Source organism: Pempheris klunzingeri, chromosome 12, assembly GCF_042242105.1.
Source record: "Pempheris klunzingeri isolate RE-2024b chromosome 12, fPemKlu1.hap1, whole genome shotgun sequence".
Lineage (NCBI taxonomy): Eukaryota > Metazoa > Chordata > Actinopteri > Acropomatiformes > Pempheridae > Pempheris > Pempheris klunzingeri.
Window position 1 is genome coordinate 8314488 of NC_092023.1, and position 22538 is coordinate 8337025.

Genomic DNA, 22538 nt, shown 5'->3' on the forward strand with positions numbered 1-22538 from the left:
ATGGCGGTCAATACAGAAAGAAAGAAAGGAGAGACTGGTTTTTGAAGATTCAGTGTGCAAAAGTTATTATATTATATTATTATAAATTATATTTATCTTTAGGGTGTAGACATGATAACATCCTGAGAAAGCATAGGCTTAATTTTTGGATATTAATTGTGTGGCTTTTTCGTGATGTCAGGATGTCATTGCCCTACATTTTATTTTCATTACTCCTATCCTGCTAAGATGGATATGATCATGTCTTTTTTTATTGCCATTATTATGAGGTTGTTATTTTTTTTCCACATTTTAGCTCCACTCGCTCCCATCAGCCCATCTGTCTAAGTTTGGATGAGAAAATGCATCGTATTGGATGACAGGGCAGGGCCATGGAGTCAGGTGATGCAGCGGCAGCCACTACTCTCTCTATTTCCCCTCTGTGTGCAGAAATCGCTGCTCTCTCAATCCGGATGCTGTGCCACAACAATTGACAATTTTGCCCAGTGCGCAGCGCTGCAGGCTGAGCGAGGGGGGGATATTTCAGTACCCTTGAAGCGGACAGTTCTCCCCGGATCCGCACGCCTCTGACCGGCGGGGCTCCGCATCGGAGGCTGGAGGGCAGAGGGACCATAATTCATACCTAACATTGGGGAGGGTGTAGCCGCCACTTTCAAGCCAGAGCACCTCCCTGTTCTTGCAAGATCGTGACCACTCGCACGCCGCTGAAGCCGTAGTGGAAGGGTGAGAAAGAGGGAGGCAGGAAGGAAGAAAGGGGGGAGCAGAGCAGCATCAGTGCAAAGAGAGAGAGAGAGATGGCGGAGTGCGGGCGGAAGGCGCTGTCTCTCCTGGAAGCGGCCCGCTCCCGGTACGAGAGCCTGCAGATATCCGACGACGTGTTCGGCGAGTCCGGGGATGACAGCAGCGACAATCCCTTCTACAGCACCTCCGGGGACTCCGACTCCGACAACTACATACCCGAGGTGGGCGAGGAGGAGCAGCACCACCACCACCACCAGCACCACCAGCACCAAAAACGGGGCGAGAAGGAGAGCGGGCACAGCTGGGGGGCAGGAGGCGGCAGCAGCGGAGCCGGTCCCCCGGGCTCTCTGTCCCGTAGTCAGGCAGAGGAGGAGGGCTGGATGGAGACTCTGCAGGATGTCACGGTGCCCACGTACAAAGAGACATATGGTGAGACGTGATGCACGACGAGATGAATAAGGTCGTTTGCGCCACGGGGAAGAAGTGTGTGTGTGTGTGTGTGTGTGTGTGTGTGTGTGTGTGTGTGTGTGTGTGTGTGTGTGACTGGATGGAGACTTGCTGAAATGATAGTGCAGTCCACATTCGTGTCTTTCAGGTCAGGCAGGCCATGTCTGTGGCTCTCAATCACAGCACACAAAAGGCTATTGCTTTGAAACAACAGAATGCTTGTTTCTGTGTGTGTGTGTGTGTGTGTGTGTGTGTGTGTGTGTGTGTGTGTGTATGTGTGTGTGTGTGTTCGCCCACCCTCCTTGTGTAGTGAGTGAGTGACACAGAGAGAAGCATGACACTGCATCGTTAATTGCTGTATTGAGTTAATGACAAACGCTTAGCCTTTGATACCTCACCCCTTGGTGTTTCGGTACACATGCCATCCCGAGTATTGGGATCACGTTTCCGGGCAGCACAGGGAGACATGCTGTTTAATTTAGAGAAACAGCATGATGTATTCCCCGGTTCTGCATGCACATGTACACACAGATTGCATAAAGCCGAGTGTATGTATGCAGAACGCAGGCACAAACGCACACATGCTGGCCTTTGTCCTAAGTTAATTAACAGAACTCACAGCTATATTTGCAAGAGACATAAGTTCAAGGCTCCCTGACACTTTCTCTCTGAATGTGTGTGCAAACTGGAGAGTTGTATGTGTGTGAATAGCACCAGTTAAAGAGCACCGTGCACCCACACTGCTCTGTCTCTCTTTCTTTGATTTCAGTTCAGTGTTTGTGACAAAAGCCCAGAAGAATCATCCCACAAATTGTTCTTATGCTGTTTAAAACCGACTGTAAGCCAACATGTGCTCACATGTACCTGGTACTGTCTCTTCAGATCAGGTTTTATCCTTTAATCCAAGTGCAGCATGCATCACGGAGAGGGGGGGTTGGCTTTATAGCGCAGTGCCTTCGGTCAGGCTTCATTTGGATTTTTTTTGTCCTCCTCTCCCATCTCTTCTGCCTCAGCTGAAGCAAAGGCAATTGGTGGAAATGCCATCCTGTATCCACTGTGACATGTTGCACTGTGGCATCCTTGGAGGTGAACCAGCATATGGCTGTAGCAGATATGGACCAGGCCCCAGTCACACACAACAGAGAAGCACTCACTATCACTCACATTCATTATCAAATATATAAAAATACAAGCACACGCATTGGTTGTATGCAAAGATTTGTTTTGCAGGCTAAACAATGCTGACAGAAAAATGTGCTACTCCGATTTCAAAATAAAAGACTCAGATGATAATAAGGGTTTTTATATTGTGTTTGCTGCTGGAGCCGTTTGGTGCCCAAATTGACGGTGGTGACATCGGCCCATCGAACAAAGCCTGGAACAGCTCTGTTTACTTGTGTCCATGTTCCAGATTTGAAAGGTCTCCTCTCATCCCAGCTATCCGGCTAACTTCATTAATCCTGCTTTGTGAGCCCAAATATGGAATGGAGCCTATTTCACTCATCTGAAAATAATCTGAACCGACCCGAGCTGACCTGGGGTACCATAAGAGGGAGGTTGGTGAGACGAAGGTTACAGGATGTTCTGTACGCAAATGCACATCCAGCGATGCCCTGCTTTATTTGACTGTTGTTGCGCTGTTGACTTAAGCCAGGGAGGCAGCAGGTGTGTCAGCATCGTACAGTCTGGTCTGCTTTGTAAAGATACAGTTAGTGATTGTTTGCCAGTGTGGGTGTGGTCCCACCATCCTGCATCGGGGCTGACACGATAAAGAGCTGCCTGACTGGATGGATGCTGGACTGCCAGGGAGCATAATCACACTTCAGACCTCAAGTAGCCAAGAGCATACTCTGATTTAATCGGCCTAAACATTGATATTGACTGCATCCTGAGCACCACATAAATATGTTTCTCCAGCAGTTTTAATGGCATGGGATGGGAAGCTGCTTAAGATAGATGAGGTTTCCACCAAGTTTGCCCATGGTGGAAATGTAATCAGTGATTTTTCTCATGTGTCTGGATTCCCCTGTCTAGCTATCTTCCCACCTGTCTGGCTGTCATTTTGTCACCTGCATGTCTGTCTGTCCGCATGTCTTACAGTCTAGCAGTGACTCTGCTGGCATGGACACAGGATTGATGTGACAGTTCCGCTCCTTAGAGACTGTGCACCCTGTACATAAATCATCAGCCAGTGTCAGAAAGCATTGAGTCAATCTCATGCAAACCCGCAAAGACTCCAACTGGTTTGTGTTTTGGGGTTTGCTTACAGTCACAGCGGCAACTCCTCCTTGGTTTTGAACTAGTAACGCAATGGAAGGCACGTTGATTTTTTTTTTCTTGTATAAAAATGTGGTTTACCCAATGTCGGGTTCATAGGTGATGTGTTTTCTTCATCTCAGCGAGAGACTGTTTCCTGTAGTGTGAACGGGTGGCAAAGGACCAAGCCGAGGATTATGAGGCATGCATCCATCTCTCAGATTATATAACCACGTCATCATGATGTTTGAAGGAATTAAAGAACTATTTATTCATTCACTTTGTTGAGCGCATCTGATAGATTAATGGTTCTCACCATATGTCATTTTTTCTGCCAGACCCAGTATTTCTGCCCGTCTCGCTTGTCTGCATGGTGCCTCTTTTATCATTGCATAGCTGATAATATTGGAAAAAATATGATCTGATGCAAGTGGTAGAACACAGATCGTTTAATATTTCATTTGCCCTACTTTGTAGATATGATATACTTTATACTGACATTAGAAAATTATTCTTATTAATATTGTGGTATTCATTTCAGTGTATTGCTCAGCCATAGCTGGTATTTGTCAGAAGAAAAACACACTTAAATGCATGTGCTTTTTATGTCATCTCTGCTAAAAACTGAGCTTAAAGCATGTTTCGTCTGCATGAGGGGTTTATCCCTCCCAACTACACAGTAATCTCTCATTCTTAAATCCATGGACGTAAAACCTCTAGCAGGCAGATGTTTGTCCCTCAACAAAACAGAAACAGAAATTCTACAACAGCTGATCATCATGGGGGATTATACTTCTGACTGTATGTTCAACGTAGGTGGTTTTGAAATGAGTAATGGTAGAAACTGATATTTCATAGTTTCCCTTGTAGTCAAACAAGGGATGTTAGTAGTCTAAAAGAAGAATTATGTAAATGTTTTATCCAGTTTTATCAGAGTAATGTAGGCCATCTGAAGATCTGGTGGCAGGGAGGTACAGATAGAAATCTATGGAGGAATTACTCAGTGACACACAAACAGTTCCATTATCCATAAAAATTATGAGTTCTTCCTCAGGTTGTATTTTTGGCTTTCTGCTAAGATGAACTGAGGTGAGTCATTTTGCTTCAATGGACCTTCCATCTAAATGTCTGATGTTTTTATCGAGGAGTGGCTCGCTCTTAGGAAGTCACGCTGGATTTTGCATTCAGCTTTCAAGTCTAATGGAATGCAAATGAGTGGATTTTGAGCAGTGGCCTGGCTACTTCTGCTGTCTTGGCCGCAAGCACCATCTTTGTGGGCGTCCTTGTACTCAACCCTTTTTCACTCCTCCCGTCCTCCTCCACATGTTGCTCAAACAGTTGAAGTTCAGGTCGTGCACATGTTAACTTTGATTCAACATTAAAAGACAGAAGCAAAAAGTACATCATTATTTTTGCGGCATCCAACCACTCAGGACTAGAAAAAGGATGGAGAGAGAGTGAAAACCTTGTTCTGCCCTGTTCAGAGATAATGAGATTGTGCTGTTCAGTTGGGCCTGAAGTTGTTCTGCTTGATGTCCAAATTCCCTCTCACGGATCCAACAACCTTTGAGAAAATCTCTTAATTTACTAGAGCAAACACATCAAGCCAGTCAATGCATTGTGTATTGACTGTGCGACTTCAGTGCAGCACCTAAAAGCTTACAGACGGAGACCTTTTGAATGGGACGTAAATGTCACTTTTACCCTCAGTACACTAGCAAATAACTGTAGAGGGAAGAAGAGGAAAATAGCTTCCCTAGGAGAAGAAAAAGAGAAGAATGTCTTCCACGTTATCTGGAGAGACTGGAGAGGATTCACAGACGCATAGAAACCCACAAAGTAGCTACAAAAGAACATATTATATATGATAAATGAATACTAAAGTAATGTTGGGTATGTGTCACGGGGAAAATCATTGCCATTTTAATATTCTAAAGTGACATTAGAAGTGCTACAATATGGTATTAGTATTTTCAGTTGATTTTAAGTTCCAGGCAGAGATGTGAAAAATATTAAATATATAATGAATATTAATATTTCACAGGACTTAAAATGATCAACTGCAAACTAATGTGCTGATTTCTTTAGGATTCAGAAGTTATATACTGTATAGTGTAACTGTTGATTGTTTCAGGCTAATAAACTATTTTAACTGTTAATTACTTTAAGGTAAATACTTAACTGTTCACCCATTATGTTTATCTATTTCAGCCATTTATCCATCGCTTTTAACAGCCAAGCTGGCTTACTAAGGCACATTCTCAACACGTTCCAGCTGATTCAATATAAGGATATCTGATTATGTTTTTTTTAATTAGTCAAGCTAATCCACAACCATTTACCCCCAAGTAACTGCAGAAGTACCCGCGAGTACAAGTACCCCTGGTTGTGAATCACTGGAGGAGTAATCAAGATTGCAGGTCTGTTACGTTTCAGTATGACATCCGACACCCTTCATTCTTGGCTCCCGATTTACTAACAAATCAGAACATGATTTTGACTCATTGCCTGCCATAACACTAAAGCAATGAGACACTGAAACCCTCCATAAGCATAGAAACGCCATGCGGTGACAAGCATCACAATGTGGTGGCTGTCATGTTGTGTCAACTTTGTGACTGCTGCCCTGGGCTTTTGACATTCACACCAAAAGCCTCTGTGGGTCATTCATAAAAAAGCACAGCGATTATATGTGAATGTGGTATATTCTTTTGACAATTTAGGACTGCCTAAATGAATGGATTTTCTTTCTGTTGCTGTTTCCTCTCTTCGTATCAGATGAGCATAGTTTATGTAAGCAGGACACAGTTTGTATGCAGCCCACACAGCCTTGGTAATGACAGCCCAATGAAATCTAATTGTACTGCTTCTTACAGTGTCAAAAGAGAAATCTTTTTTCAGCAAAGTCAGACAAATTGAAGGCCTGATGCAAAAGTTTAGAAACTGGGATTAAGTATGAGTTAATCCACATGAGATTCTCCATCTGTCAGCCTGTCATAATTTTCTACTTTTTTTTTTTTCCTTGTTCTGTTCTGATCCAGGCCCTGCTCAGAAGATGCCAGCCACTGCCACGGCCTTGGACTTCTTCCAGCTCTTCGTCCCGGACAATTGCATCCAAAACATGGTCACCCAGACTAACATGTACGCCAAGAAGTTCCAGGAGCGCTTCGGGTCAGACGAAGGCTGGCGTCCCGTCACAGCCCAGGAGATCAAGGCCTTCCTGGGCTTTGTCACCTCCACCAGTGTGCACCGCTGTGAGTCGGTGCTCAGCATCTGGAGCTCCGGCTTCTTCAGCAACCGGAGTATTGCCTTGAAGATGAGCCAAACACGCTTCGAGAAGATCCTCAAATACTTCCACATTGTGGCTTTCAGGCCATCACAGGGAAGCAACCAGGGCCTGTACAAGATCCAGCCCTTCCTGGACTCGCTGCAGCAGTCGTTCAGCTGCACTTTCAAACCTTCACAGACGCAGGTGTGTGCACTCTCCTCCAGGCCTGGATCTCCCTGAAGCTTGAAACATTTATAGACAGCTAGGTGCTACATTCTGCATATATACATTTATCTTATTCTCCATTCACTGACGCATTGAATGACATCAAGGGTGTTTGTGTTTTGAAAGTTGTAGTTTTTGCTAGCTGACACCCAGAAATCTCTTGTCTTAACAAGATTTAACAAAGCAGTTTCCATCACGCATTACACTCTTTATCATGTCTCACTAAATGTTGAGTGTTCTAAGAAAAGTATGAAACAACTTATAGGAGTGATCTATAGTCAGCAAACTGCAGGCAAAATGATAAGTGATATTTTAGGTTTAAACATACGATGCAGTGCAAAATTTGTTGAATGACAGCAGTGTAGGTACATTTTGACTTTAAGGTACATGTGTGTACATGCACTTTTAAGACAGTAGCTACAGAGTTCCATAGTTACCCTGTAAGATAAAAATGTGAACGACTTTGTTCTTGAAGTAGGACGAGCCAACTAAATAGCTCCTAAGTAGTCTCAGTTTGAAAACCGTCTACACAGCAACTATTTTGGTAAAACACTTCTGCCCAGAGGACTTAACTCGTTGTCAGTTGCACTGTGTGATTTAGATCTACATTTATGCAACTGGGGCAGTGGAGCACCAGCCTTGCAGCTCTATTTTGGGTGGGATGGAGTTTACTTTTACTTTGCTTTCCTTTCTAGGCGAACAGCAGCGCTGCAAATTTCAAAGCGCCAATGAATAAACAGCCTGATTGAAGTAAAATCAGTTAAATCAAATTAGTGCCTCCATATCATTGTTATGTTGTTGTCCAGCTTGATTGCCACATTGTCTGTATGTGATGGCAAAAATGAAAACAATACAAAGAAATGTTCTCGTCCTGAGCAAAGAGAGACAGCAGCAATCGTTCAGCTTTGTTTACGTCAACCTGATGAAAATCAAGCATGAAGTGTGTCTAAGTAATGGCAGAATTGACAAAAGGAAAGCTATCATAGCATGTGATTCGCTCCTGATTGTCCCCATTCTCCCAAGTTTCATTTTTACTCACCACTGATTCATGAAAATGGTTGCCATAAAAAATAACGCAAAAATAACATTTCACTTAAAGATGTTTGGTTTTTATTGAAGCACATAGGGATTCTTCCACTTCATTTAAGGGTTTTTTTTCTCATTTAACTACATGTTCTTTCATTATAATAACAAAAGAAATCCTAACCAAAAATATCACACACCAAGAACGTGGTCAGGAGGAGAGCACCAGGGGTGACTTATCATATTCCAGTGAGATCTGGTGCCACCCCGGCAGCCACTGTTGGGCTCTTAAAAATTAATGAATTTCTGGGAAGAGGTTGATTAAATTTTGGTCATTTTGCAGTGTGAGTGCTATAACATCATCTTCATTATGAAGGATGATGTCAGTGCTGTGAGACACGTGGGAGTACAGACTCTTAACAGGACCCCCTCTTCATATTACGTCTCATTCAGCTGTGTCAGAATAGCTGAAATGTAAAGGGTGTGGTGAAGTACGGCTTTACATTAGTGCGCTCTATCCACTTGGTCCTAAAAAAGACTAAATTATAACAATGAGGGCAGACGGGATTTCAGACAGCATGTGTGTGTGTGTCATTAGCAGTGACAGGGTACATGTGTATCTAGGCCAGTTTGTTTTATCTGTTAGTTTTCTGTGCCAGGGGCAGAGAGTGGGCCCAGATAGTGAGAGTGGCACTGACTGAAACTGTTGCTCTGCAGACACTGGAAAAGTAATCCACGCGTTTAATGACATAGAAAGAAGGAAAAAAAAAGCTGATGTACCGGTTTGATTTCAGGCTGCAACTAATGATCATTTTCATAATCAATAAAGCTGTTGTTTATCTTCTCAATGAATCAATTAATTGTTTGGCCCATAAAATGTCAGAAAATGATGAAAATTGCCCATTACAATTTCTGAAAGCCCAAGTTAACATATTTAGTAACAGTAGTCAAAAGCCAGTAATATTTAGTTTGATTATCGAAAATACAAATACTCACATTTGAGAGACATTTTTGCTCTAAAAAGTTGTGGCCAGGATTTATCTTTATTATTCAACATGATCTGTGTGTCTGCGTGAATATGAGCGCCACAGTGTGAAAAATATCAGTGCTGAATATTGTTATGTTATGTCAGCTCCTACTGGCACATTTTCTGTGTCTGTCTGGCAGTTTTGCAGTCACCATGTTGGTCTGTCGACACTGCTTTGTATTGATTTGCAAGTGTAAAATCTTTGACAGCACTTGTCGCCGTGCTCACAGAACATCCACTGCAAGACAGCAAGTGAGTGGAGATATGGATTTTCTTCCTCTCTGCATCTCCAGTGCAGGATGAGTGAACCTGTGCAAATGATTTAATGTTAAGCAGTCATGTGCAAATGTAACCACCTTGTTCTCAGCGGTTGGGATAAGGCGTGGAGAAATATCTGGCCAAAAAGAGAAGTGTGCTGCAGTAGCTACCGCTGTGCTAATGCTGCACCTGCGGGATGAAATATTTCTGAAGAGGCCATTTGGTTTGGGTGATGTCATCTATCCGAGGGCTAGATAGCCTCATTAATTTTCCACTCGTGTAATCCATAACTTCATATTTGACTGGGAAATGACTTGTTGCTCTTGGCCCGAGAGCAGGAGAGAGCTGTAGGTCACTGCTCACTTCAGGTTCAGTCAAATCATGACGGAGTGGGAGGAGGAGGAGGCGGGGAAGACACCGGAGGGAGGGAGAGCCCAGAGAAATTTGAAATGCAAATATTTGTTGTTGGTTGAAAGAATCTGTGGGATGTATTTGGCCAAATTTTAGGTGTATCATGCTTGTTTAATCGTCCAACAAAGGTTTTAGTTTTGTGTGTGTGTGGGTTGTGTGAGTGTAGTTGTGGGTGTGTGTGTGTGTGTTCTGTTAATGCACCTGTTTCTGTTTGGGTTTGTGAATGTATGGCAGGTTTTAATGCTTACCTTAGTGCCCATTGGGAAATCAATCTTCAGTATCTGATCTGACACATCCTAACCATTCAGAGACACTGAGCAGACCTGGGAAGTAAAGAATATGTACTTTCAAGACATTTTTCCCATTATGTTCATCAATTTGCAAATCATCAATTTTTACTATCGTGGAAAACAAAGTAGCAGGCAGTTATTTTGCATTTGAGCAGTTGGATCAACTGAATTCCGGTCATTTTTTCTAGAAAATTTGCTTAAATGATGAATTATTTGATTATCAAAATTCACCATCACTTCATTTCCTGACGATCTAATCTATTAGTTAACTAATCGTTTCAGCTTTACTTTGGACTGCATGCTTTAAAGTTAAACTTGAAACTTTTTTTCCGCTTAAATCGAATCGCACCGTGCTTAGCAGGCCACAGAACCACTGTTCTTTTCCCCTTGGATTTACTGCACCAGGCAAAATGGCACAGTCTTGCCTGGTCTGTTTTTTTCTAGGTGTATTTTTTATTTTGTTTCTATGCAGTTTGGTCTTAGGATAGAATAGTCAAGCACAGAACATGAATGCACTGTCTGTCTGTGTTTTGTTCGTTTTGTTTTTAGTGGTTATAAAAGAAAGAAATATGTGGACAGGCAGAAAGAAACAACAGAAAAGTGAAACTGATATGGCAGAAGGCATTTTTTCAGAAGGGTTTTGCAGACAGAGCTGTACAGTATGAGTGTGTTTCTGCTGGCAACGGTGTTTCTCTCTCTCTCTCTCTCTACAGTGTCACACTCAAACACATACAAGACTTTTGAGGATCTTCGATTTGCTGCCCTCACACAAAGATGCTTTTTTTTTCTCCTTTGTTACGGCCAGCTATTTTTCCAGTAGCACGTCTTGTACTGTACTTGAGACATGGTTATGTAAAAATCCACCAAGACAAACTTTACAGTTACTTTACAGTAACTTTGCCTGTGTGTCTCCAGGTTCTTCATGAGCCCTTGATAGACGAGGATCCGGTGTTCATCACCACCTGTACGGAAAGAGAGCTGAGGAAGAGGAAGAAGAGGAAGTTCAGCCTCTGGGTTCGACAGTGCACCTCCACCGGATTCATCTGTCAGGTAGCAGCACACAGTACTTAGTGTGTGTGTGTGTGTGTGTGTGACTAGTTGGAGCTTGTGATGTTATTGTTAGCGGACAGAAAGTGAAAGATTGGAATCATCAATCAGCAGCAATCAGAATCACAATTGTTTCAGGTCTGATTTGAGTGTGAGTGAAGAGATGTGAGAGAGAAAATAGTACAAGTTTGTGTGTTTGCTTTGAGGGTATTTTAACTTGCAGGAATTTAATATTTTACATCAAAAATGCAAGAAAATGTCATAAATCCGCCAAATCAAACAGGCTTTCATGATACAGTCGAAAACTTTGATCTTCGGCAAATTTCAAATCTCCTTCCCTGGTTGTCCCACTTTGCATTGCAGCTGAATGTACTTGTTGATGTTATGAGGGATTAAAAGAAAAAATCATTGTGAACATTTGCAGACTTTTCATGCTGAAAAGTGTGATTTTAAGAAAAAAACAGGCAGAGCTGCTCTGCTCATTAACAACCTTGCCCTCGCTGCAACCTTGTACTCCTACGCCTGTTGCTTATATAACCATCATTTAACTTGGGCCTGGCACTGCTGCAAAGACAGACCTGTCCAACTGTGACTGTGAGAGGACACAGGAGAACACATTCGAAGCCACAACTGCAAGAACTTATTTTTATTTTGTATAGTTAAATTGGCAGTAATTGATTGAGGCAACCTCAGAACTATTGCCCAGTATTTGTGAGACAGGATGCCCTGCCAAAGGGAGCCAAAAGACTCATTTTTCCACCCGGATGCAGGTTGTTTTTTTTTTTTTGTTTTTTGGTAGTTGTTTTGTTTTTTATCATCGTAAAAATATAGTGCAGGACTTCCATTCAGCCACTCACACGCACACACAGATGTTTGTACTGCTATATTGAAGGAGACCTTCACTGACACTAACACATTTACCTCCAGTGGTATCTAGCTAAGTAGGTAGACGTTTTTAACAATACTCTTGGTTTTACTTTTTATTTTGAGGTATCTGTCTCTAAGACTTCTACCCCTACCAAGAGAGAGAATTTTATTTGTGGTGCTCACAATGATGTATGGTATGCATCAAGAATCAGTCTGAAGTGACTCTGACTTTACACCTCTATGTTCCTGAGTGACTGAGACTGAGAGTCCATTCATGTAAATAATACTGGCCCGACATTAGAAACAGAATAAACAAAGAATTTCAGAAAAGCATGCAAGCATTCTCCTGTTTAGTTTTGAGAATGAGCAGCCCAATGACTTCACCGGGGATTTGAATAAATTGGGTTGGCAGTACAGCAATATAATAAAGATAGTAAAGAAAGGACTTTTTCACTGCACAGAACCCATAAATAGATAGATCTCAGGCACAAGACTCTGCTGCAGGGGAAGTGTTTTCTTCTTCAGCCTGGATGTAGTCCAGAGTTACATTAGCGAAGAGAGGACCAACCGTGATCAGAATTTTAATTTCCTTTTTATTATCATTTCTTTATATCAAATAAAATAACTTTTTTTTAATCTAATTATTCATTATTTTGCTTGTAATCCCAGATCACCTTTGTAAAACAAGTTGTGTGTAATAAACGTCACCGACTCTGTCATTTAAAGCCATATTCCATTATCCAATCCATTTAACAAATAAGCATTATCAGTCACACTGACTGTGGCCGTTTGGCAGTCACTCAGTCTTTACCAGTCCGCTGTACACTGATGTGTGTCTGCACTGAGATCTTTTCTCTCTAAATGAATTGTGTCGAGGGAGAGGAAAAAAATCTTAGAAATAAAACGAGTTAATGGAGTGAATCAATGAGATTCCATTAGCCAATGTACCACACAGGGATACACAAGCAAACACACACACACACATACACAGAGACAGAGACATGGGCTGACCACTTAGTGTAATAGCTAAAGGCCTGAACTAGACGCTGGCTAATCAGGCTAATGCCGCTTAGCTCGTGAACACCACCAGAATTGTAAGTGCAAGAAGGACGCTGGACTTTTATGGGCGCACATTTCAGTTTGTATGTATTTCATCGAGACTGTCATTGGAAATTCAGCTCTTCTTTATATTTCCTCTTCATAGACTCGTATCCTCATTGGCTTCATGTATCAGTCTGTTGAGTCATGACGCATGTTTCAGCATAATGCAGGACAGCATTGGGGCATCCCGGTGGCTCATTTGGTAGAGGGTGTACCATTGGGGCTCCAGCCTTACCGCAGTGTGGCCTATTGCTGCTTGTCTTCCCTTCTCTCTCATCCCTTCCCGATCTATCCACTGCCTCTGCCCAACAAACCTGTAAAAGGCCAAAAATAAACCTCAAAAAAACAAAATCTAGGGCAACATATCAGGCTAAATTTTATCTTTAATCCTAAAACGTCTCAACGATCTATGATTTATTTTCTGAGATTTTGAGTTGAGTTTGGGCCTAACATAAAGTATCAAAACATAAAAATGTACTGAGTACATTAACGTTCTCCAAAGGATTAACTTTTTTCCTCTTGGCCACTTCATGAGCTTTCTTCCATCACACAGCTTTGTAGATTTATGCAGTAGCTGCAGGACTTTTAAAGGACAATAAAGCTCCAGGGAAAAGAGAAATAAAACTTGCTAGTTTTATATCTGTTTTTCTACATGTCCTGTCTCCTCCTCCCGACTCTGCAGCTGTCGGTCCATCTGAAGGAGGGCCAGGGTACAGACGGTCTGGCCACCTTGAAGAACAAGCCTCAGCTCCACAGCCTCGTGGCCAAGCAGCTCTGCCAGAACATCTCTGGCAAGAACACCATCATCTTCACCGGGCCGTCCATCACGAGCCTCAGCCTCTTCACAGAATTCAGCAAACAAGGTACACAACCAGGTTGCGGCATAAGATATTGTATCTGTTGGTCTATTCCTGCCTCTTTAGCCTCCTCCTCTGCCATCTCTTGTCCTCTCTCTCTTCTTTCATTCACTGCTTTGATGTTCAGATTGTAATCTCTCTCCTCTCCTTATCTCATCTCCCTTTTTTTATTACACTTTGTATTTGTTAATTTATTTTTAATCCCGGTGTGATGATAGTGTCCCCAGGCTAAACAGAGAGGAAAACAGTCTGGTGCATTTCACCTTCAAATGAGACCTGACTGCACTACAGTGTGCATTTAGAATGAGTCATTTTCTTTTCTTCAGTGAGGCATCTTTAACCACATGATAATGTGTAAAAGCACAAGCTTGCCTCTGTCACGCTTCACTTATAAGCTAAAGAAAATATAGGGCAGTAGACTTGTATTTTTCTGTCATGTAGTAACTCTAATTTGCCTCTTTTCTTAGTTAGGAACTAAACAAATTCTAAAAGAAAGAAAACATCTTAAAGAATAAAGCTTGATGTTGTAAAAAGATAGCCTTTGTGACATCTATTCCTGATACAAATCAATGTGTTTTCAGATTTCTGTAGAATCAAGTGAATATATAGTAAAATTCACAAAGCTGAGTTATTCTGTCAGGTGTCCAAATATATTCACATTCATGACTCGAGTATTCCTGAAAAAAATGAGAATTTCCACTGAAAAGAGGTCGCATTACATCACTTCGTTTTTTAAAGAAAAATGCTTCTTGACGACTAAATCTTACAAGCGTCTAATTGAGATGGATGTTTTTTTTCTGTCTGAGTAGCGTCGACCATAACGTAACCATACCTCCAGGATGCACTGCAGTAAATCGTGGTAGATTCAGTAGGGAATGCTTGTCCTTGTCACAGCTCGAAAAATCAATAAAGTTAAAGCGTATACTTTAGTGGACACTGTAGAGAAACACAACTTAACACCTGACGACAAGAAATTCTGAATTTAAACAGTTTTTTTTGTCTCAGTGTTAATTGGTTACAAATAACCCTTATTCTCAATATGTGTTGCAAAAGAAATTTATTTAGGAGGAAACTGTGATATTCTATGTTGATGATCCATCTTTGAGGCAGGTTTCCTCAAAGCTCTGATTCCCATTGTCATTATACCAAAAAGCATGTTTTAATATATAAGCATAACCCCGTCGTCGTAGGTGAGTCACATTTGAATTCTTCTTGGTGACCTGTTCATAATAATAGCAGATGTGGGACAATGTCATCATGACATAAGTGGATAAAAATGAGTCAGTCAGTGAAGGCAGAGAACAGATATTCAGCAAAGAAGCAGATCAGGCTCCTTTGACGATATAATCGACGCAACTTGGAACTACGTTCCTGTTATCACAAATGCTTTCTCATTAAACAATAAGAGAAGAACGATTTTAGATTGAACCAGGCAGAGCTGCAATACGGCAAGTAAAGAAAAACAAGATAGAATCAATATTTTGACGTCCTTATTGGGTGAAAGCATTCAGCCAAAAGAAAAAAAACAGTTTTGAGCTTGTGAAGGCATTGTCTGACATTTTTCTTTCAAATTCACCATGCTGGAATAATTAAGAGAGTTAATTAACCTCTGCAGCAGTTATGTGGACACACAAACACACACACACATACACACATACATTCACAGATAGAAATCGTTCTCCAAAGCCACAATATTAACAAATCAGCAGCAGTCAGCCACATGATTATTTCGCCGCTCCGCATGTAAGAAATAAAGAAACAAAATGGGTGGAAAGACAGAAAAAGTGAAAGATGGCACACGAGGGAGATTAGATGTGGTAGAGCTGTGAGAGAGATAAACCGTCTGCTGTAGTTTGTTCTGTGGGTTTTGGTTCACCTGAGAAGCAGAATGTATGAAAAACAAAGTAAATGCACAGGAGTTACTGCAGGGATGGATGAAACTAGGGCTCCTACTAACGATTATGTTCTAGATTCATTGATTATTCATTTGTTCTCTAAATGTCAGAACACAGTGGAAAATGTCCATCGTATTTTCCTAAAGCCCATGGTGATGAACAATTGTCCAAAACCCAAATCTATTTCATTTGCAATCACACAAGAAAACGAAAACTAACAAATATTTACATTTGAGCTGAAATCTGAAAACAACATGTAAGCTTCAACCAGGAAATGACTTGGAAAAACTAACCAGTCATCAAAATAGTTGCATATTAATTTTCTGTCAATCAACTGATGGATTAATCAATTAATCATTTCATCTTTAGATAGCGCTGTTTGGTATTCTATCTATAGAAGTACATGCTTATGTATTAGTAGAATGTGTCTTTGTTGCAGAGTTTATTTATACAAATGTCTTTCTATTTTCCCCTCTCCAGATATCTACTGTTGCGGTCTGCTGAGCACCAGGAAGAGCGACTGTACAGGCTTACCACAGAGCATGCTCGTCTGCGGCTCAACGCCAGCGCAGCGCGGCCAATCACGAGTAATGATGAAAGGCTCCATGTCACTGATCAGCTGGTACAACAAGGGACACTTCAGGTTCCTCACCAACAGTTATTCCCCAACAAAGCAAGGTAAGCGGTGCTCCGACACACCCGGAGCTAAAACTCTAGAGGTATATTTGTTTCATTGAAGTTTAGCACTGACATGTGTCATAATGTAAGAAAACTCTTTTTGCTGCCGTTAATCGGACAGTTTTTCAGTGAAAATAAGATTAGTTGTACTGTCGTTTCTGGAGGCAAGTTATATCGTCAGGTGAAATTGGCACACCATTAAGCATTCGTGTCAGGGAAAATCAATAAGAGTTTGTAATCCGTGATAATCCATTTGCAGGAGGTGACGGGATCATGATATTCCCCTCTTAGTTTAGCATAATCCACTCTCGATTAAACGGCTTTGTTAGGTTTTAAACCTAGTTGAAGGGTTGCAGTGTGTTTGAGCTCTTTGAATGAAGAGTGTGGAAGTGAAATCCCTGATCAGTTAAACGGTTACTATCCAGTATTGATTTTCTTTCCCTTCTGTGTGTGTGGGGGCGTGTTTTTCACTCTGCACGAGAAGGAGAGCAAAATAAATTGCCAATCCTCTCTGTAACCACAACGTTTTGTTTTATTATCACACATTAAAACACATATCAATATGTTCATATTATGTAAGTACTATTTAATGTTATATAAAAGGTCTGCATGATAATAAATAATAAATCTTAGCATCGCTTATCTTATCAGCACCATTATGGAGATGTTTTTTTGTCTTTTTATCTCCCACATTAACAATTGCATGACTAGAAATATTGCTAATAGTGAAAGCTTTAGTTTTAATTGACACTCACACAGACAGCATCTTCAAAGCTTCGCCACAAGTCTGAAAACATCCATGTGTTTATATCATAACATGAGTCTGGATTTAGGACATGTTATTAGTTACATACGTAGCTATATTATAGGGCTGCGTGTTGTAAATGCCTAATATAAACAATGGTTGCATTCCATTTACTTGTACCAGTTTAAGGACCCTGGTATTGTGCATGCAGGCTCTCTATCATGGCTCACTGGAGCTTAAATGGAACTGAGCCATTGTTGTCTGTAGTTATACCTGTGCATTTTCCTGCTGTGACAAGTCTGAATGTCTGCTGTGAAAAAACAAACTAAGCAGCCCTCCAGGGACCAAAAGGCGAAGAGAGCAGCTGAAAACATGAATAGTAAGGAGGCGAACTTGGGCAGCCTCCCTCGTGTAAAAGTGCGTCTCCTCTCCCTCGTCTGTTCGTTGGTGGCGACAGAGCCTGGAGAGAATGAAGCCCTTCAGTGGGATCTCGCTCCTCTACTGTATGTCTCTCGCTCTCGGTTTATGGTATGTGTGTTTGTGGCAGGCATGATCATAAAGAGGAAAAGTGGAGAGATCCCATGTCCCTTGGCTGTTGAGGCCTTTGCGGCGCACCTCAGCTACATCTGCAAATACGACGACAAGTACAGCAAGTATGTACAACGTTTTACTTAATAGTGATCTTTAATCTACGGTGACTAGAAGCCTTTATCAGTTATATTCGAGCCATAACATGACATATTCTACCCTTAAAGCGAGACTGTGCGACATTTGATTTCATAACCCTTACTTGGTCTGGTATGACTACTGGCTTATTGTTGCTAAATGTTCTGTATTTGAACAAACATTTGATCCCTCCCTTTCCTCAAATTAGAGCTGAAAGTCAATTAATCTATTCGGTTTGAAAGATTGAAAAAACATGAATCTGCAACTATTTTGAAAAGTATATCATTTATAGTATAGTGTTCACTTTATTCATACGTTTAATAGCACATCTTTGAATAGAAACCTTGGAGTTAGTAGCTATTTTTCTCCCACAGGTACTTTATCTTCCATAAGCCCAACAAGACCTGGCAGCAGGTGTTCTGGTTGAGCATCAGCATCGCCATCAATAACGCGTACATCCTCTACAAGATGTCTGACGCCTACACGGTTAAACGCTACAGCCGAGCGCAGTTCGGAGAGAGACTGGTCAGAGAGCTGCTGGATTTAGACGACTGCTCCCCCACACAGTGAGGAGGAGGAGGAGGATGAGGACAGCAGGAGCGCACAACAAAAACACACACACACACACACACAGTCAGACACACACAAACACAACCCCCACACATACATTTACACTCCTCATTACGGTTATACCGACTCTGCAGTCTGTGTCCATGTGATGATACTGAAGCAGTGCCAAGCCTATGTCTCTCTTCCTCTAGCTGTTTTCTGTGGTACTGTAAATATTCATTAACACACGACTGTGCACTACACAGTAGAGAATCATGGGACAGCTCACATGCCTCAACTGTAACTTTTAACTACACAGAAGTACTAAGGATTTGTCAGCAGGAGCTATTTCACATGCAGAGATGCGGGCGGGAACAATGAAACCGGGACGAATTCACCCTTAAATGATGTCAGCTTCAAGTTTTTGCTCTTAATCAAAGAGTGAGATTATTGATGTGAGCCTGAATCTCCCGTGTGAGCGTTCAAACCCAGTACCCGTCAGGCTAAAAGGCTACATGTAGCTCAATATTTACACTCTGCAGAAACACCTGTGATGCTGTAACAAAAGCTTAGTAAACCAGGACTACGGTGTGTTCACACGATGCATGCATAAAGAATCTGAATTGTGATGTTCTCTTGTCCAGTATGAAAATGATTTCTGCTCCAGGTGGGTTTTTAAACTTTTTTTTTTTTTTGGTGTGTATGTATTTAGCAAGTGGAACTGCCATTTGTGCGCGCAACGTTGAGCCTGAGAATGTAAATGTACGGCTATTGTGACCCAGATGTGTCGTGTTGCTGCATACTGTACACGCTAGAGGAAGACTGTCAGGTGACATAAAGCCACACTCAGCAGTGTGCCACCAATTCACAGCCTCCCGCTCCAAAAGAGGCCGGGAAAGATACGAAACAAAGACTTAGTTTCAGTTGTCTTAAAGCACCTGAAAACTCATGAGTAAAAAGGCAGAAACGTTCTTTTATTTTTTTAAGAGTTTAAGATTTAAAAACGTATTTGTTTCTTTAGGACTGTGTAGGTGTGTTTTCATCAGATTTGTAACAACCCCACAACTGTCATTAGATTTGAATTAAAGCGCTGCTAAATCCTGATTGGTGCACTAAAACACGTGACCTTTTTCCGAAAGAGCCCTGCCCACTTCAAACCAGTGGGAAGTGCACAGACCACAACACAAATACATAAAATTCCCATGTAAAAATAAATTAAAAAAAATTGAATTTTGGCAGAAAAGATTGTGCTCATGCACTGCAGGATCACATCTCTTGCTTTGTAAGAAGGAGATTGAGAAAATAGGTTTTCAGGGTCAAAAACAAATTGCAGCCTACGTTGGTGCCAACAACACTTTTATTTGTCTCTTTATCACTCATGTAGTTAACTGTACTTGGCAGAACAATGTTTAAAATCTCCTCGATTGAATGTTCAGTAAGCCATGTTGCCAAGCAACAAGTACAATCTTGGCCAGTGGGCAGGTGTTTGGATATTAATGCTTGGCAAGATTTATGTCCAGGAAATAAAAACTAGATCATTGGCAGCTTATAAAATGTTCCAGAAAACCAAATATTGCAACAAATCTTAATGTAGATAAAAGACTTGTATCTTCTGAAATCTTCTCTGTCATGCACCCCTGGTCCCAGATTTCATCAGGACCCCCAGGAGCCAAAATCAGTTAGTTGTGAAATTGTTTGACCAATTCAAAAAAACACAACTTTATTTTTTCTTTTTTTTCTTTTACTAAAGTGACACCTGAGTTTATAACTGGATGGTCTGAACTGGAAGTATGGATACAGGCTGGACTCTCAATGTGAATGTTGCTTTCTTCCAGCAGCACTTCTCTTGCCAAGTAACAGATTTAGACCTGCCATCTTGTGTCCAGCCAATGGAAGTGTGAGTGGAGAGGCGAGTGTTTATCTGATTAAAACACACTTATTGTCTTCAGACCGTCTAACTTTATGGTCACACTGCTGTCTGTAGCTGTAATGAGGACTCTTCCATCCACTTTGCTTTGCTTAACATGTTATGCAGTCGGCATTTTATCGTCACACTGGAATCATGTTATGATTTTAAGTGAAAGCATGGTTTGGTGTGTGAATACATATTACAGTAAGATGTCTTTACGCTGGTAGAGCAGAGTTGTTGAGTGATTTGCTGAAAGGACTCGTGCACTTTTCCCCCCATCACAGTCTGGCACTTTGAGGAGAGTTGTACAGTTAGCAACATGTTTATTGAATAATAGTTTTAATTTGAAGCCAATGATAGTACACACTGTTCTCAGAAAAATATGGAAAATATGAATAGATAAGTTCTGTAAATATACATAGATAAAGGAAATGGACTATGAAAAAAAATCGCCAATGAAATAAGGCTTAAAACTAACAACTATAACCAAAACAGAGAAGATTTCCACTGTAGATTTAGAGTACAAGGTATGTATGTGTATATTTTGTTTACAGTTTACTGTGAGTGTATGTCCATAATCACTCCGTCACTGAGACTCAAGATTGTGATTTTTTTAACTTTTTCACTAATCCAAAGCATTCTTGTTGTCATTGTTGCTCTTGTGTCTGTGAACCACTGAATGTTGTCGTCATGTGTCTAATCACTGCTCACCTTGAAGTCACACTGTTAATCCCAGGAGGTACCCTTTTTATGCCACGTAGTTGTCAACACATGCAATTGATCAGGTCATACTATTGTACATCTGCAGCCATTTTAAAAAACGTACCTTGCCCATCTGACTACTTGTATCCTACATATGGTGATTAAAGGAAAAATTCACACTATTGAAATACTATTAAAACTTAAAGGCAGGGTGTGTAACATTGGAGAAACTAGTAAGAGTAGCAAGATTTTGAAAGTATTCAACTATCATTCAGGCCGAATGAAATGATTGGACAAGCTTATTACAGTCCAGTTTCATTTTTTTGTCAAACCGTTGTTATGAGAATTTCAACAATTATCACAAAAAAAGCTTCTAAAATAAACTGCATTCTCTGCCTAGATGTGTTTCACTGCCCTCTCTGGTTAAAATTGTCAAGTCTGTTGCATACTCTGGGTTTTGCCCCGTAAACACACCGAGCAGTGATGTCTCAGTGAACTAACACGCCCTGGAGCAGACCTCCACATCACTGCAGCGACGTGAGAGGTTAAACCCACTGCAGCTCAGAAAACACAAACATTTTAGGATGGTGTTAGATTGCTCTGCACCGCAAACCTGCTTGTTATTGCAGCCTGCAATTCTCACTCAATGGTGTGATAATTTAACAATGAAAATCTTTGCAGAAAAAATCTTTGTGACAGTCCCTGAATTAAAAATCATATCAAATCCATTAAACGCAATCATCTCCAACTGGAGTAGAAATATATGAGGCAGGTTTAGGGAGAGTAACCACACCAGAAAAACAAAATCCAGCTCTTCAAAGCAAAGTAACCCCAGGACAGCATCACAACATGCTGAGACAACTGGTGAGAGCATCCTAGCGTGAATTTTTCCTTTACACTGTGTCGTGCGTGTATAGAAATGCGCCTCTGTGACGGCTGCATGTGTAAGTGGGTATTCAATCTGCAGCTCATGGTGGACTGAGGCAGGTGTCACACGCTCCCGTTAAGGTGCCTCTTGCCAAGGATGTGTGTGACATCTGCAGAGGTTGTCTGTAGTGCTTATATCGCTCAGATCAGACCACAAATGAGAAGAAATTATGCACCGGGGACTCAGCAAGGCCATGGTTACTTGGCAACTAATATGAGTAAGAGAGAGAGAAAAAGCAGTAGGATTTGAAGTTTCTCTGCCCATATGCTAATATTGTTATCACCCCAACTGCAGAGAGAGAGCCGAGCGGCTTCACGTTGTCTTCTTTTTTATCTTCTATCAGAAGAAAGGGACGGGATCCTTTTGTTCATTTAGTTAAGAGGAGCGTTGCATTTTAACCCACGTAGATCAAAAACATTTCTCCATTTTAAATTCTCAGGTTGATCTCTGAAGTGACAATTACTCCAATTATTATCCAGTCAGCTCTATTGATCAGCCACGAATCCCATTTTTCTCTAGTGCCTTTTCCACTCATTTCTCCCCTCGTTGCAGTGGTTTTCCGTTGTTGATGTCCAGAAATTGAGTTGATGCGAATGACTAACAAAACGAGTAGAGTAAAACCCAGTCCTGCATGGTGTGAATAATAGC

The 22538-nt window shown here is 41.3% G+C and overlaps 1 protein-coding gene across 1 annotated transcript; it reads left to right on the plus strand.

Annotated features, from left to right (window-relative positions):
- The first annotated feature begins 794 nt into the window (after positions 1-794).
- Positions 795-18372, plus strand: pgbd5 (piggyBac transposable element derived 5). Its single transcript, XM_070841528.1, has 7 exons — positions 795-1170; positions 6486-6916; positions 10862-10996; positions 13644-13824; positions 16194-16391; positions 17684-17789; positions 18177-18372. Exons 1-7 carry the CDS (start codon positions 795-797, stop codon positions 18370-18372), a joined length of 1623 nt encoding a protein of 540 aa, XP_070697629.1.
- Positions 18373-22538: the final 4166 nt, after the last annotated feature.